The 10,999-nt window shown below is 42.4% G+C and overlaps 2 protein-coding genes across 4 annotated transcripts; both read right to left on the reverse strand.

Annotated features, from left to right (window-relative positions):
- Positions 1 to 33: 33 nt before the first annotated feature.
- On the reverse strand, positions 34 to 6,265 carry thap12a (THAP domain containing 12a). Of its 3 annotated transcripts, XM_083567843.1 has the most exons (6): positions 5,610 to 6,265; positions 3,281 to 3,401; positions 2,871 to 2,951; positions 2,707 to 2,743; positions 736 to 2,608; positions 34 to 237 (listed from the first exon to the last, which is right to left on the reverse strand). In XM_083567843.1, the coding sequence occupies exons 1-6, from the start codon at positions 5,696 to 5,698 to the stop codon at positions 135 to 137; spliced, it is 2,304 nt and encodes a 767-aa protein (XP_083423969.1). In that variant the 5' UTR covers positions 5,699 to 6,265; the 3' UTR covers positions 34 to 134. The 3 variants fall into 3 exon arrangements, with proteins under 3 accessions (XP_083423969.1, XP_083423971.1, XP_083423970.1); XM_083567845.1 differs by having other exon boundaries at positions 34 to 2,608; positions 5,610 to 6,263; XM_083567844.1 differs by having other exon boundaries at positions 34 to 2,608; positions 2,707 to 2,740; positions 2,865 to 2,951; positions 5,610 to 6,263.
- Positions 6,266 to 6,554: 289 nt separating this feature from the next.
- LOC310740810 (uncharacterized protein) lies at positions 6,555 to 10,881 on the reverse strand. Its single transcript, XM_083567850.1, has 7 exons — positions 10,649 to 10,881; positions 9,922 to 9,989; positions 8,887 to 9,794; positions 8,505 to 8,793; positions 8,330 to 8,390; positions 7,906 to 8,197; positions 6,555 to 7,610 (listed from the first exon to the last, which is right to left on the reverse strand). Exons 2-7 carry the CDS (start codon positions 9,940 to 9,942, stop codon positions 7,322 to 7,324), a joined length of 1,860 nt encoding a protein of 619 aa, XP_083423976.1. The 5' UTR covers positions 9,943 to 9,989; positions 10,649 to 10,881; the 3' UTR covers positions 6,555 to 7,321.
- Positions 10,882 to 10,999: the final 118 nt, after the last annotated feature.

The raw sequence follows: 10,999 nt of genomic DNA on the forward strand, positions 1-10,999 counted from the left end.
GCAGTGAAATACAACAGAATCGAGAAACTCAGCTATCGAACAGACGCACTTTATTCTGCCTAAAGTAAAATATTTATTTACCCCCATTGTGTAAGCAAAATGCGTTTTTTTACAATCTGTTGAGAACAAAAACTTCATTGTAACAAAACAAAAACATTGACAATTATAAATTCACATTCAATATCTCTTACACACACACACACACACACACACACACACACACACACACACACACAGCTGAATGTACAAATAATAGTAAAAGGTAAAAACAGGGGAAGGGAAGCAGGAAGTGTGTGTCTGCACAGGTGCACTGTGACTGCATTTCTTGGATCGGAGTGGGTGGAGCTTCTTTTACACTCGATCAGCCAATCAGGAAGTACTGTCTTTCTGCTCTGATTATACATTTATCCTCAGTAATAAAGACAGAAAGAAACGAAGGAAGAATAGAAGTGTATCGGGAAAAAAAAAAAAAACAAGGTTGAAGGAAGATCGTCCCTTTTGGAAAGGTCATCCCATTTCACGATGCCCAGTGGTGATGTCCTAAGATCATGGTTGTGATTGGATGGTCTAAGATAATTGAAGCTCCGCCCTTGTTTCCATAGCAACACCTGTTACTGCGCTGAATTAGCGAACAATAAAATGACGCTAATTCAGGTTTCTGGCGTGTTGCACCTGTGTGTGTGTGTGTGTGTGTGTGTGTGTGTGTGTGTGTGTGTGTGTGTGTGTGGGGATCACGCAGGTTCCTCTGTGGTGTCTTTATCAGGATACGCCAACAGATACGCCTCAACCATCAGGTCTACGTCCACCCTCACTGTGCAGTTGATGCTAAACTGCGCCAGGCTTTTGTGTCTGTGTTTGGGGGGCGTGTCCTTCAGGTACGCCGTCAGACGCCTCCTGGCCTCGCTGCACCCCTCGTCCGCAAGCGACTGCACCGGGAGGCACTGGAGGACCTTGAGAAGCGCACAGACATTGGGGAAGAACTTGACATCAGACAGCTGGAGCGTCTCGTAGATGGTGGAGGGCACCATGACGTTCTTGGTGCCATGCTTCCATTTGATCTTCCAGCAGTTGAGCTCGGTGGGAAGCGTCTCGGGGTTGGGAAGGTCGTTCTTGTAGACATCTGCGCTGCTCTCCTCAGTGTTGAACTTAAGCTGCGACATGATCGCCGGGACGAAGGACAGGGATCTGAGCGCATTCAGGTGGTTCTCGGAGAAGAACTCGCTCAGCTCCTTGATAACCTGACTGACAACCGGGAACGTCAGGTGGACTTTGTAGTAGGTCTCTGGTTGGATCTCGTCCCCGGCGTCGGGGCGCTGCTTCCTGAAGAACAGTCGGGGGATTTTGACAGGGATCTCCAAGGCGGCGGCGAGGTTGACCGCTTCCTCAAACCAGAACTCGTGATACACCTCTATGTTCTCAAGGACCTCATTGAGCGAGTGTAGGACGGCCGTCAAGCTGTTGGCGGCAAAGAAGACCTCGTTGGTTTGCCCCTGCAGGTTCTTCCCGAAAGCCCTGGAAAAGGAGAGCGTGTTCTTCAGGACCACCAACGCCATCACAAACTCGAAGTCTGCCAGCGCCTCGGAGACGACAAATGCCTTGTAAGCGATCTCGTCACTCCATTTCTGCTCCTCGTTGTCATGGATGCTGTCCATGCAGAGCAGCAGAGACTCCAGGAGGTCGATGGCTACCTCGAAGGTGTCGTGTTGATGAGTCCAGTCGCTCCGACACGCCTGCTTGAGGGCGCTTGCTTTCTCCTCGTTCCCCTGGTAGTAGATGGAAATGGCGCTCTCCAGCTGATCCAGCAGGACAGGAGACCTGCTGAAGAAGGCATCGATCTTGTTCAGGGTTGACGTGACGAGGTGCACGCTTGTCAGGTCCATGCTGTTGGCCAGGCAGATGTTTAGGGCGTGGGCAGAGCTGGGAGTGAGCACTGCTAACGGGTAGCGCTCACTCAGTTTGGCGGCGACGGCTTTCGCTTTAGACGAGTGGACGCCGGTGCTGAAGAACGTCTGGCCCCTGCAGTCCTCCATGGTCAGCCCGTTCCTCTCGAATATCTCTGTGCAGAGGCTTTCGGCGACGCTCTCTGCGTCTCCCTCGAACCCCAGGAATCCGAGAAACTCTTCACGCAGATGGTTGTTTTGATCCACAAAGCGCACGAATGTGGGAACCCGGTTCTCCCCGGCGATATCCTCGACGTTCTCCATGACCAGAGAGAAAAAGCGTGCCTCCTTCACCTCGGACAGGAGCTCCTTGCAAACGCACTTCTCGCCCACCTCCAGGATCTGCCGCAGCTGCGTGGACGAGCAGAATTCCAAGCTGGTGCGTGAGGTCTCGAACCTCCTCCGGAGAGCTTCGTCGCCGGCGTTGATGCGGAACTCCAGCAGAGCCTGGAAGTTGCTCGGAGTGAAGGCTTTGCTCCTGGGTTCTTTGTCAGCGTGGCCCTGCAGGGGGATGTTCTGACGTCCCATCATCACCACAACGTCAAACAGGGAACGCAGGTACTCTCGCTCATCCTGGTCCTTGTCCAAGACCTGCGGTTCTTCAGGAGGCTCTTGGCCGTTGGTGCTCTCTGTGGCGTTCTCTTTATCCTTGTCCTGATTCTCCTCCACTTACACACACGAATAAAAACCAAAATTACTATAAAAGTACAGAAAATACGATTATCAGAACCAGAACTTTGGATCTGTCCCTCAGAGATAATCTCACCTCGCTGCAGTTTCTCTGGTGGACAGTCTTCTTCCTGCTGAGGAGAAAACAAGATGTTCAATACATCAACACACACCTCTGTTCTGTCTTCTCATGTGAAATCGCCAGTCACCCAACCACCCACCCACACACACAACCACACACACACCCGCAAAAACTCGTACCTGTTCATTTGCCCGTTTGAGGTTTGGATGGTCGAAGATGGTGGGGATCGCCGTGTCCTTCAGAACCGTCCTGAATGGGCTCTGGAAGGACACACACACACACACACACACACACACACACACACACACACACACGGTTCAGTACCTACCTCTGTTTAAAAGTTCTGTTAAATTTCGGTACATTTAGAAGGAAGAAATGCAAAACATAACTTTCATTTTTTTTATTATGCAGCTTATTATTATTATTATTATTATTATTATTATGAGTATAATAATAATAAATAAACAGTGACACTGCATCCTACAGATCTCTACAAATACATGTGCCGTTACACCAATAACCTAAAAGAATCAAAGAATCATCCACACACACACACACACACACACACACACACACACACACAGCTTACAGTTTTTAAAATCAGATCTGGTTCGAAGTGTCTGGCACACAGTCTGTGATACTTGTTCAAGTGTTCCGGTGTTTTATCTCTCAGATCTGACCGACTGCAGTTTTCCACCCACTTCCTACACCTGCGCACACACACACACACACACACACACACACACACACACACACACACACGTTATTATTAGCTGTAAACAAAACAATAGTATAAAAGGTGCAACAGATCAGACTGAACAACATCATGGAGAAAAATGTGTGGGAAACACAACAGATTCAAACACACACACACACACACTCCGTACATAGCTATATGTCATTAAATGTGTATTTAAATAAACTGAAATTAGTTATTTATATACAAATATAATAAAAAAAAATTAATACAGCAGTAAAAAAGTGAATAAAGAAGAAAAATAATAACAAAAAAAAGCCAATTCATTAATAATTATTCAGGAAAAAACAAATAAATAAGACATTGTAAAACATGTAAAAAAAAATTTACAAAACATGTGGAAGTGATGAACATGTGGAAGTGATGAACATGTAGAAGTGAACATGTAAAAGTGATGAACATGTGGAAGTGATGAACATGTGGAAGTGATGAACATGTGGAAGTGATGAACATGTGGAAGTGATGAACATGTAGAAGTGAACATGTAAAAGTGATGAACATGTAGAAGTGATGAACATGTAGAAGTGAACATGTAAAAGTGAACATGTAAAAGTGATGAACATGTGGAAGTGATGAACATGTGGAAGTGATGAACATGTGGAAGTGATGAACATGTGAGAGTGATGAACATGTAGAAGTGATGAACATGTAGAAGTGATGAACATGTAGAAGTGAACATGTAAAAGTGATGAACATGTAAAAGTGATGAACATGTAGAAGTGAACATGTAAAAGTGAACATGTAAAAGTGATGAACATGTGGAAGTGATGAACATGTGGAAGTGATGAACATGTGGAAGTGATGAACATGTGGAAGTGAACATGTAAAAGTGAACATGTAAAAGTGATGAACATGTGGAAGTGATGAACATGTGGAAGTGAACATGTAAAAGTGAACATGTAAAAGTGATGAACATGTGGAAGTGATGAACATGTAGAAGTGAACATGTAAAAGTGAACATGTAAAAGTGATGAACATGTGGAAGTGATGAACATGTGGAAGTGATGAACATGTGGAAGTGATGAACATGTGAGAGTGATGAACATGTGAGAGTGATGAACATGTAAAAGTGAACATGTAAAAGTGATGAACATGTGAGAGTGATGAACATGTGAGAGTGATGAACATGTGAGAGTGATGAACATGTGAGAGTGATGAACATGTGGAAGTGATGAACATGTGGAAGTGATGAACATGTAGAAGTGATGAACATGTGAGAGTGATGAACATGTAGAAGTGATGAACATGTGAGAGTGATGAACATGTGAGAGTGATGAACATGTGAGAGTGATGAACATGTGAGAGTGATGAACATGTGAGAGTGATGAACATGTGAGAGTGATGAACATGTAGAAGTGATGAACATGTGAGAGTGATGAACATGTGAGAGTGATGAACATGTAGAAGTGATGAACATGTAGAAGTGATGAACATGTAGAAGTGATGAACATGTAGAAGTGATGAACATGTAAGAGTGATGAACATGTAGAAGTGATGAACATGTAGAAGTGATGAACATGTAGAAGTGATGAACATGTAGAAGTGATGAACATGTGAGAGTGATGAACATGTAGAAGTGATGAACATGTAGAAGTGATGAACATGTGAGAGTGATGAACATGTAGAAGTGATGAACATGTGAGAGTGATGAACATGTAGAAGTGATGAACATGTAGAAGTGATGAACATGTGAGAGTGATGAACATGTAGAAGTGATGATCAATGTAAGAGAAATACAATCCTCCATGAAGAGACAAGTCTTATCTTTTCTATCTCACCTCTCTCCATGTCTCTGTCCATCTCTGGCTCTTTCTATCTCTCTCTATCTCCATCTCAAGGTTTAAGGGTGTTTTATTGGCATGAAAAATATGGACATTTGTGTTGCCAAAGCAAATACATCTCCTTTTCTCCATCTCTCACTCTATTTATCTGTCTCCCTCTCTCTCTTAGACATGTAGATATCTGCAGATACAGAGATGAAGGGAAAGAGACAGAGAGTGAGAGTGAGAGTGAGAGTGAGAGAGAGAGAGAGAGAGAGAGAGAGAGAGAGAGAGAGAGAGAGAGAGAGAGAGAGAGCCGAGGAGATCAGATGCTCTGCAGACTCAGTAACAGCTCCAACCTGACTCTGTGTGTGTGTGTGTGTGTGTGTGTGTGTGTTTACCTCTCCGGATCCCGCGGAAACCTGAAGAACGCCAGTACGGAGTGGGAGCTCATCCGGGAGCAGTGCAGAGCCGCGCAGAAATTCGGCATCGCGCCTGTTTTTTATTTCATACAATTTAACCCAAAACTTTTATTTTATTAAAAGTATTTCTTTTACCCAGTCCTTTTGATTAATTCAGTGGAAATTAGCGACTTTATTCGGCACTCTAGTGCTTTGTGTGGCCTGGAGGAGTCAACACGGAGGCCATCCTCTTCCCACAATGCTTTGCGCGCCCCGGGTCTTTTTTTCCCCAACCAATCACAAAACGAGTTTTTTTTTAAACAAATATCATTTTTTTTTATAAATGCAAAAATGAAGTATAATAATAAGCAATAACAATTAAATAAATAAAACCGATCCCACAATTTAATACGCATTATATTACATAAAAAACACGTTACTCTAATGCTCTTGTTTATGAACACGAGGAGTTATGACGTAGAAACTACACCTCCCATGACCACCCTGAGCGCGCGCGGGCCTAATTTACGTAAACTAGACCGCTAATTATATCGCTACCGCTTTAATCGTCTGTTTAAAAAAAAATCATCTTTTAAAATAATTAATAATGTATTGAATAGCTATTAAACTCACATAAACTTTAAACAAACTGACTAGCCGTTACAGCACAAGTGCCCGGATGTGGATCTGGAACGTGATTGGTCCAGGTGACTTCCGGGTTGTTCGGGCTGTCCAGTTCGAATTAAAAGGCAAATAAATATATAGGAAATATAAAGTAGAAAACTATTCCTTTATTTTACATACATCTTAAAATGATAGAAATGTTATATTTATTATCTAAGAAAAAATAATAATGTAGACACTAAATTATTTAATAAATTTTTTTTTTATAAAATATTTTTATTTATTTTATGACACACACACACACACACACACACACACACATTTTATATATAACAGTTTATTTCAACAAACCCTCCCATGTGCCTGATTCTGTTCTTTACAAAGACAGATCAATAGTCAAAGATGAATTTGCAATGTGCTTCAGTGGTGTGTGCGATAACACATATACACATAGATACATACACTATATATAGAAAAGAAAAACAGACAGAAATTGAGTGTAAAGGAACCAAGTAACATGAGAAGTAACAAACATAACATAAAAAAAAGTTATAACGAACTGCAATGATGTAATAATGATATAATGCAGTATATAAAGTACAGATTCACCTTTAGAGCATTAATACAGCACTTTTGGAGGTTAGTTAGAAGCCAGAGTAAATCGTGTTGCCTGGCTATCCTCCTGACAATCACATATACGGTTAAACAGGTTATAATGGTATAGAAATCAACTAGAACCATTTCTTTCTCCACTCAGAATCACAACAAGATTTTTAATACTGATGCATATCCAAAAACTCGACTCGTTTTAGATTCAGGTGCTTGTGTTTTCCAAACATTTTAACATTAAAATAAATGTAATTACACATTCAGTTATTGAACATCCAAAACATCCTTAGTGTGATATTTATATCCATCTTTTTAAATTCAATCAGCTCTAAACACCAGCTTTTTTGTTACAGGTGGACGTGGACCAATAAAACCTCACATATTTACATATTCAGAATCGTCTCTGTTCTGCTGCAGGTTAGTGGTCAGTATGGGGATGTTAGTGTGGTATAAATGTGTGTAAGAAGTCCAACTGTGATTCACTGGGAGCTCTGGGGCTCGGGACGCTGGTCCGGGAGGTGCTGCAGCAGCGCAGGGTTCTTCCTGTAGATGTAGGCGTTGGAGTCTGCGGCGTCCAGAAGCTCGAGCTCGGACAGAGAGGACACGCAGGGGTCGTGCTCGTTCAGCATGTTCGGCAGACGGGACGAGTTCCTGTGGATCCGAGACGAGCGGCGCACCGGCGTCAGGAACTTCAGCTCTTTAATGGAACTTTTGTGGCGAGAGCCGGGAGTATCGGGAACCATCTCGCCCTCCATCCTCTTCTTCACACTGAGAAGAGCAAAATGTACCATCCATCCATCCAGATCAAAGAGAATTATTTATTACATTCAGTAAAGATTTATAAAGAAACAAGTAGAACGGCTGAAATTCAATGAATAATTAAATACAATTAATTGCAATACAGCACAAATAAGTAAATAAATAAATATATAAATAAAAAAAATAGGTGTCCTACATTAATCGATTAAAATTAAACACATAATCCACATAATAAATAATGAAAAAATAAAAATTAAAGAAATGATGAAATATATAAATGAATAAACAAACACTGAAACTTCACCTTTGGAGAAACGGGGTTGTTTTCACGCTGTACTTCACAACGCACGCATCCAGAACATCTGCAGGTGTGTAGTCCATCTTCTCCTCTTCTTCATCCTCTTCGTCACTTTCCAGCGGTTTCTTCTCTTCCTCCGCTTTAAGCGTGATAGTGTTCTTATCTTCCTTTCCATCCTCCTCCTCTTTCTTCTCCTTCTCCACTGCAGTCAGTTCTTCCTCCTCCAGAATCTCATATTCAGGTGTTTCTTCTTCTACCTTCACCTCAGGTTCGACGCTTCCTCCTGCCTTCATGTCTGCTGCAGGAACGAGAAAAAATATTCGGTTTATTTATCAAAGGGTCCAAAAAATATCAAGATGAATACAATATTTGGTGTCATGTACAAATATAGATATTTTTTTTAATGTATAAATATAAAAATATAATTTACCGTTCTCGCATGAGGATGGAGTTTCCATCGCCTCCAATCTCTCACACAGGTTTACCACCAACTACACACACACACACACACACACACACACACACACATTAAATAAATTAAAATAAATAATAATAAAAAATAAATAATAATTAAAAAAAAATTAAATTAAAAAAAACTTTAATACCGATTGCATCTCGATCTCGAGTTCTGCAGGTTCTGAGTCGGAGTTATCCAGTAGGTCCAGCGTGATGTTCAGGATATGACTCGGGCTGTTGGAGAATGCAGGTTTGCTCTGAGAAACATTGGTCTGATCTGCTTTGATGGGCTTCACTGCTTCAGGCTGAGCTTCAGCTTCACCACTGAGCTGAGCTGCACTGGGCAGAGGTCTGCAGGTCTGAGCCGCTGACTTTTCCGTCATCGCTGGTCTTTTGAGAGTTTTCCCCTTCGACGCCAACCACTCTGCCAACTTCAACCTGAGAGACAGAGAATCCAGTAAAAACCCTAAATATTTTAAGAGACCAATCACAATCCAGAATATCACATGAGAGGTGAAGGTTCTAACTCACCGTCGCTCCTCAGTGGATTCCACACAGACTCTGTACTGGCTGATGGAGCTTGAGATGGACTTCAGTGGTTTTTGCTCGCTAGCAGATGCAGCAGGTTTTGATGGTTCCTTCTTTTTGATAAACAAGGTCACTGGTGGTGGTTTTGCAGACATCGTAACTAGTTTCCTGGAAATGGTAGATGGTTTGGTGGTTTTAGAGACTGTGGGGGGTTTGGTGGAGACAGTAGATGGTTTGGTAGATGGTCTGGTGGAGACGGTAGGTGGTCTGGTGGAGACGGTAGGTGGTCTGGTGGAGACGGTAGGTGGTCTGGTGGAGACGGTAGGTGGTTTAGTAGGTGGTTTGGTGGAGACGGTAGCTGTCCTAGATGGAGCTTTGCTCTGTATCGGTCTTTGAGGTCCCATCTTCTGCATGTTTACCCGTCCATCTGACCCTGACTTTGTTCTGCTCTCCACAAGAGCCTGGACTCCTGCTCTCGAGGAAGCAGACAGCACTGTGGCCGATTTGGAAGGAAACACAGTCTGACCTGTGGGCTTGATCTCTTCTCTTCGCTTCTCTGCTTCACTCTGAGGCTTCCTAGAGCAGTCGATTTTGGACTGGACCACCCTGCCTTTGTAGGTGCCAGGGAGGAGGGGCTTAGGAGGGACGGATGAAGGAGGCTTTTGGGTTTCCAGCACCAGTTTCTTGTGTCTCAGGGTTTGTTGGGTGCGAAAAGACTGACTCAGCGTTTTTTTCTGCGTGGGATTCGGATCGTTGGATGGTTTGACCTGCGTTTTAGGTCTGACCTTGTCTCCTGTGGGTTCCTCCCTCGGGACGTTTTTGGACTGCAGCGGCACGGGTCTCATCGGCTTCTGTTTCAACGTGACATTTCGGGATTCTGTATTTTTTGGTTTGGAGTTTTCCTTATTACTCTGAAACGTCAGTAAAGAACAAATAAAAACGTCACTATAATAATACTTATACACAAGACTGCACAGAGGCGTCTTATTCCCTGAGGTCTAGTTCCACTTTTACACCGGTCACTCCCTGAATTCTTACCTGTTTTACCGCCGTGTCCATTCTGCCGTTTCTCACTCGCTCCTCCTCTGATAGATGATCACCTGAAGCTAATCATAGAAGATGCAGGATCAGTAATGAGATGTTTGCAGTCTGAACACATGTCCAACACACAGCGTGATGGTTTTACTGAGATTTCAGTCTATCACGATCCCTCTGCATTTCACTGGGAAGGCAGCGCCTGATGCTGAAAGCAGCTTTTTTGGGGCGGTTTCTGCCCCAGGGGTCAATTCTGTCTAATTCAACAAAAGTATGAGGGGCAATATTTTAGTGTACAGTTTAAAAAAGTTGGAAAAACAGAAACCATGACAAACAACTGTGCTGTTATTCCTAACGAAGAAATAAACAATACAATCAAAATTATGAAAACTCTACAAAGAAATACAGCAAAATGCAGAGTATAAACATCAGTGTCGGCGCATGCGCAGTCCACGCTTGACCCTAACAAACTATACAATATGTTTTTTGTTTGTTTGTTTTTGTGCTTATTTTCCATTAAATCACATTTTCGTGCAGGTTTTAAAACCACTGTGATTATTATTAATGTTTATAAATAACATAAAAGTTTGGACATCTAAAACAGTGCACTATATTTCAAATAACAATGTTATTTGTCACATTCACACAGAGTAGGACATGTAGTGAAAGGCTCACTTTTATTACATTTAATACAACAACGAATTCATGAAAAGAACTACACACATCTTACCTCGACTCCTGAAGATTCACGGAAATAATATTTAAGAACAATCTTCTAAAAACGTATAATATATTAGTAATATAACTCCGTTCTCTCTCACGCCTCCTGTCACACCGCCGCTTTCAAACTGAATTGACTTTGGCGCTGGAGATCTTCATCCTGATTGGTCGTTAACTGTTCATGACTCACTCGATTTAACCAATCGAATTTAAAAAAGGCGGTCACGTGGCGGAGACGTTTTCAACCGTCGCTTTTGAACCAAAATAACAGCAAGAATCCGGAAGTAGACGCGCCGTTATTCGTTTTTTTTTTTTGCTTAAAGAAATATAATTATTATTATTTTGACAATGAGATTAGCCT

Source organism: Silurus aristotelis, assembly GCF_946808225.1.
Source record: "Silurus aristotelis genome assembly, chromosome: 18".
Classification (NCBI taxonomy): domain Eukaryota; kingdom Metazoa; phylum Chordata; class Actinopteri; order Siluriformes; family Siluridae; genus Silurus; species Silurus aristotelis.

What these genes read in the sequence shown, in the direction of transcription:
- thap12a (XM_083567843.1), bottom strand. Translation starts at nt 5,698, where the DNA reads ATGCCGAATTTCTGCGCGGCTCTGCACTGCTCCCGGATGAGCTCCCAC. An exon ending in TTTCCGCGGGATCCGGAGAG is followed by an intron (nt 3,402 to 5,609) that starts GTAAACACACAC and finishes GTGTGTGCGCAG; the next exon opens with GTGTAGGAAGTGGGTGGAAA. An exon ending in ACCAGAGAAACTGCAGCGAG is followed by an intron (nt 2,609 to 2,706) that starts GTGAGATTATCT and finishes CGTGTGTGTAAG; the next exon opens with TGGAGGAGAATCAGGACAAG.
- LOC310740810 (XM_083567850.1), bottom strand. Translation starts at nt 9,942, where the DNA reads ATGGACACGGCGGTAAAACAG. An exon ending in TGGACACGGCGGTAAAACAG is followed by an intron (nt 9,795 to 9,921) that starts GTAAGAATTCAG and finishes CTGACGTTTCAG; the next exon opens with AGTAATAAGGAAAACTCCAA. An exon ending in TCGAGATCGAGATGCAATCG is followed by an intron (nt 8,391 to 8,504) that starts GTATTAAAGTTT and finishes GTGTGTGTGTAG; the next exon opens with TTGGTGGTAAACCTGTGTGA.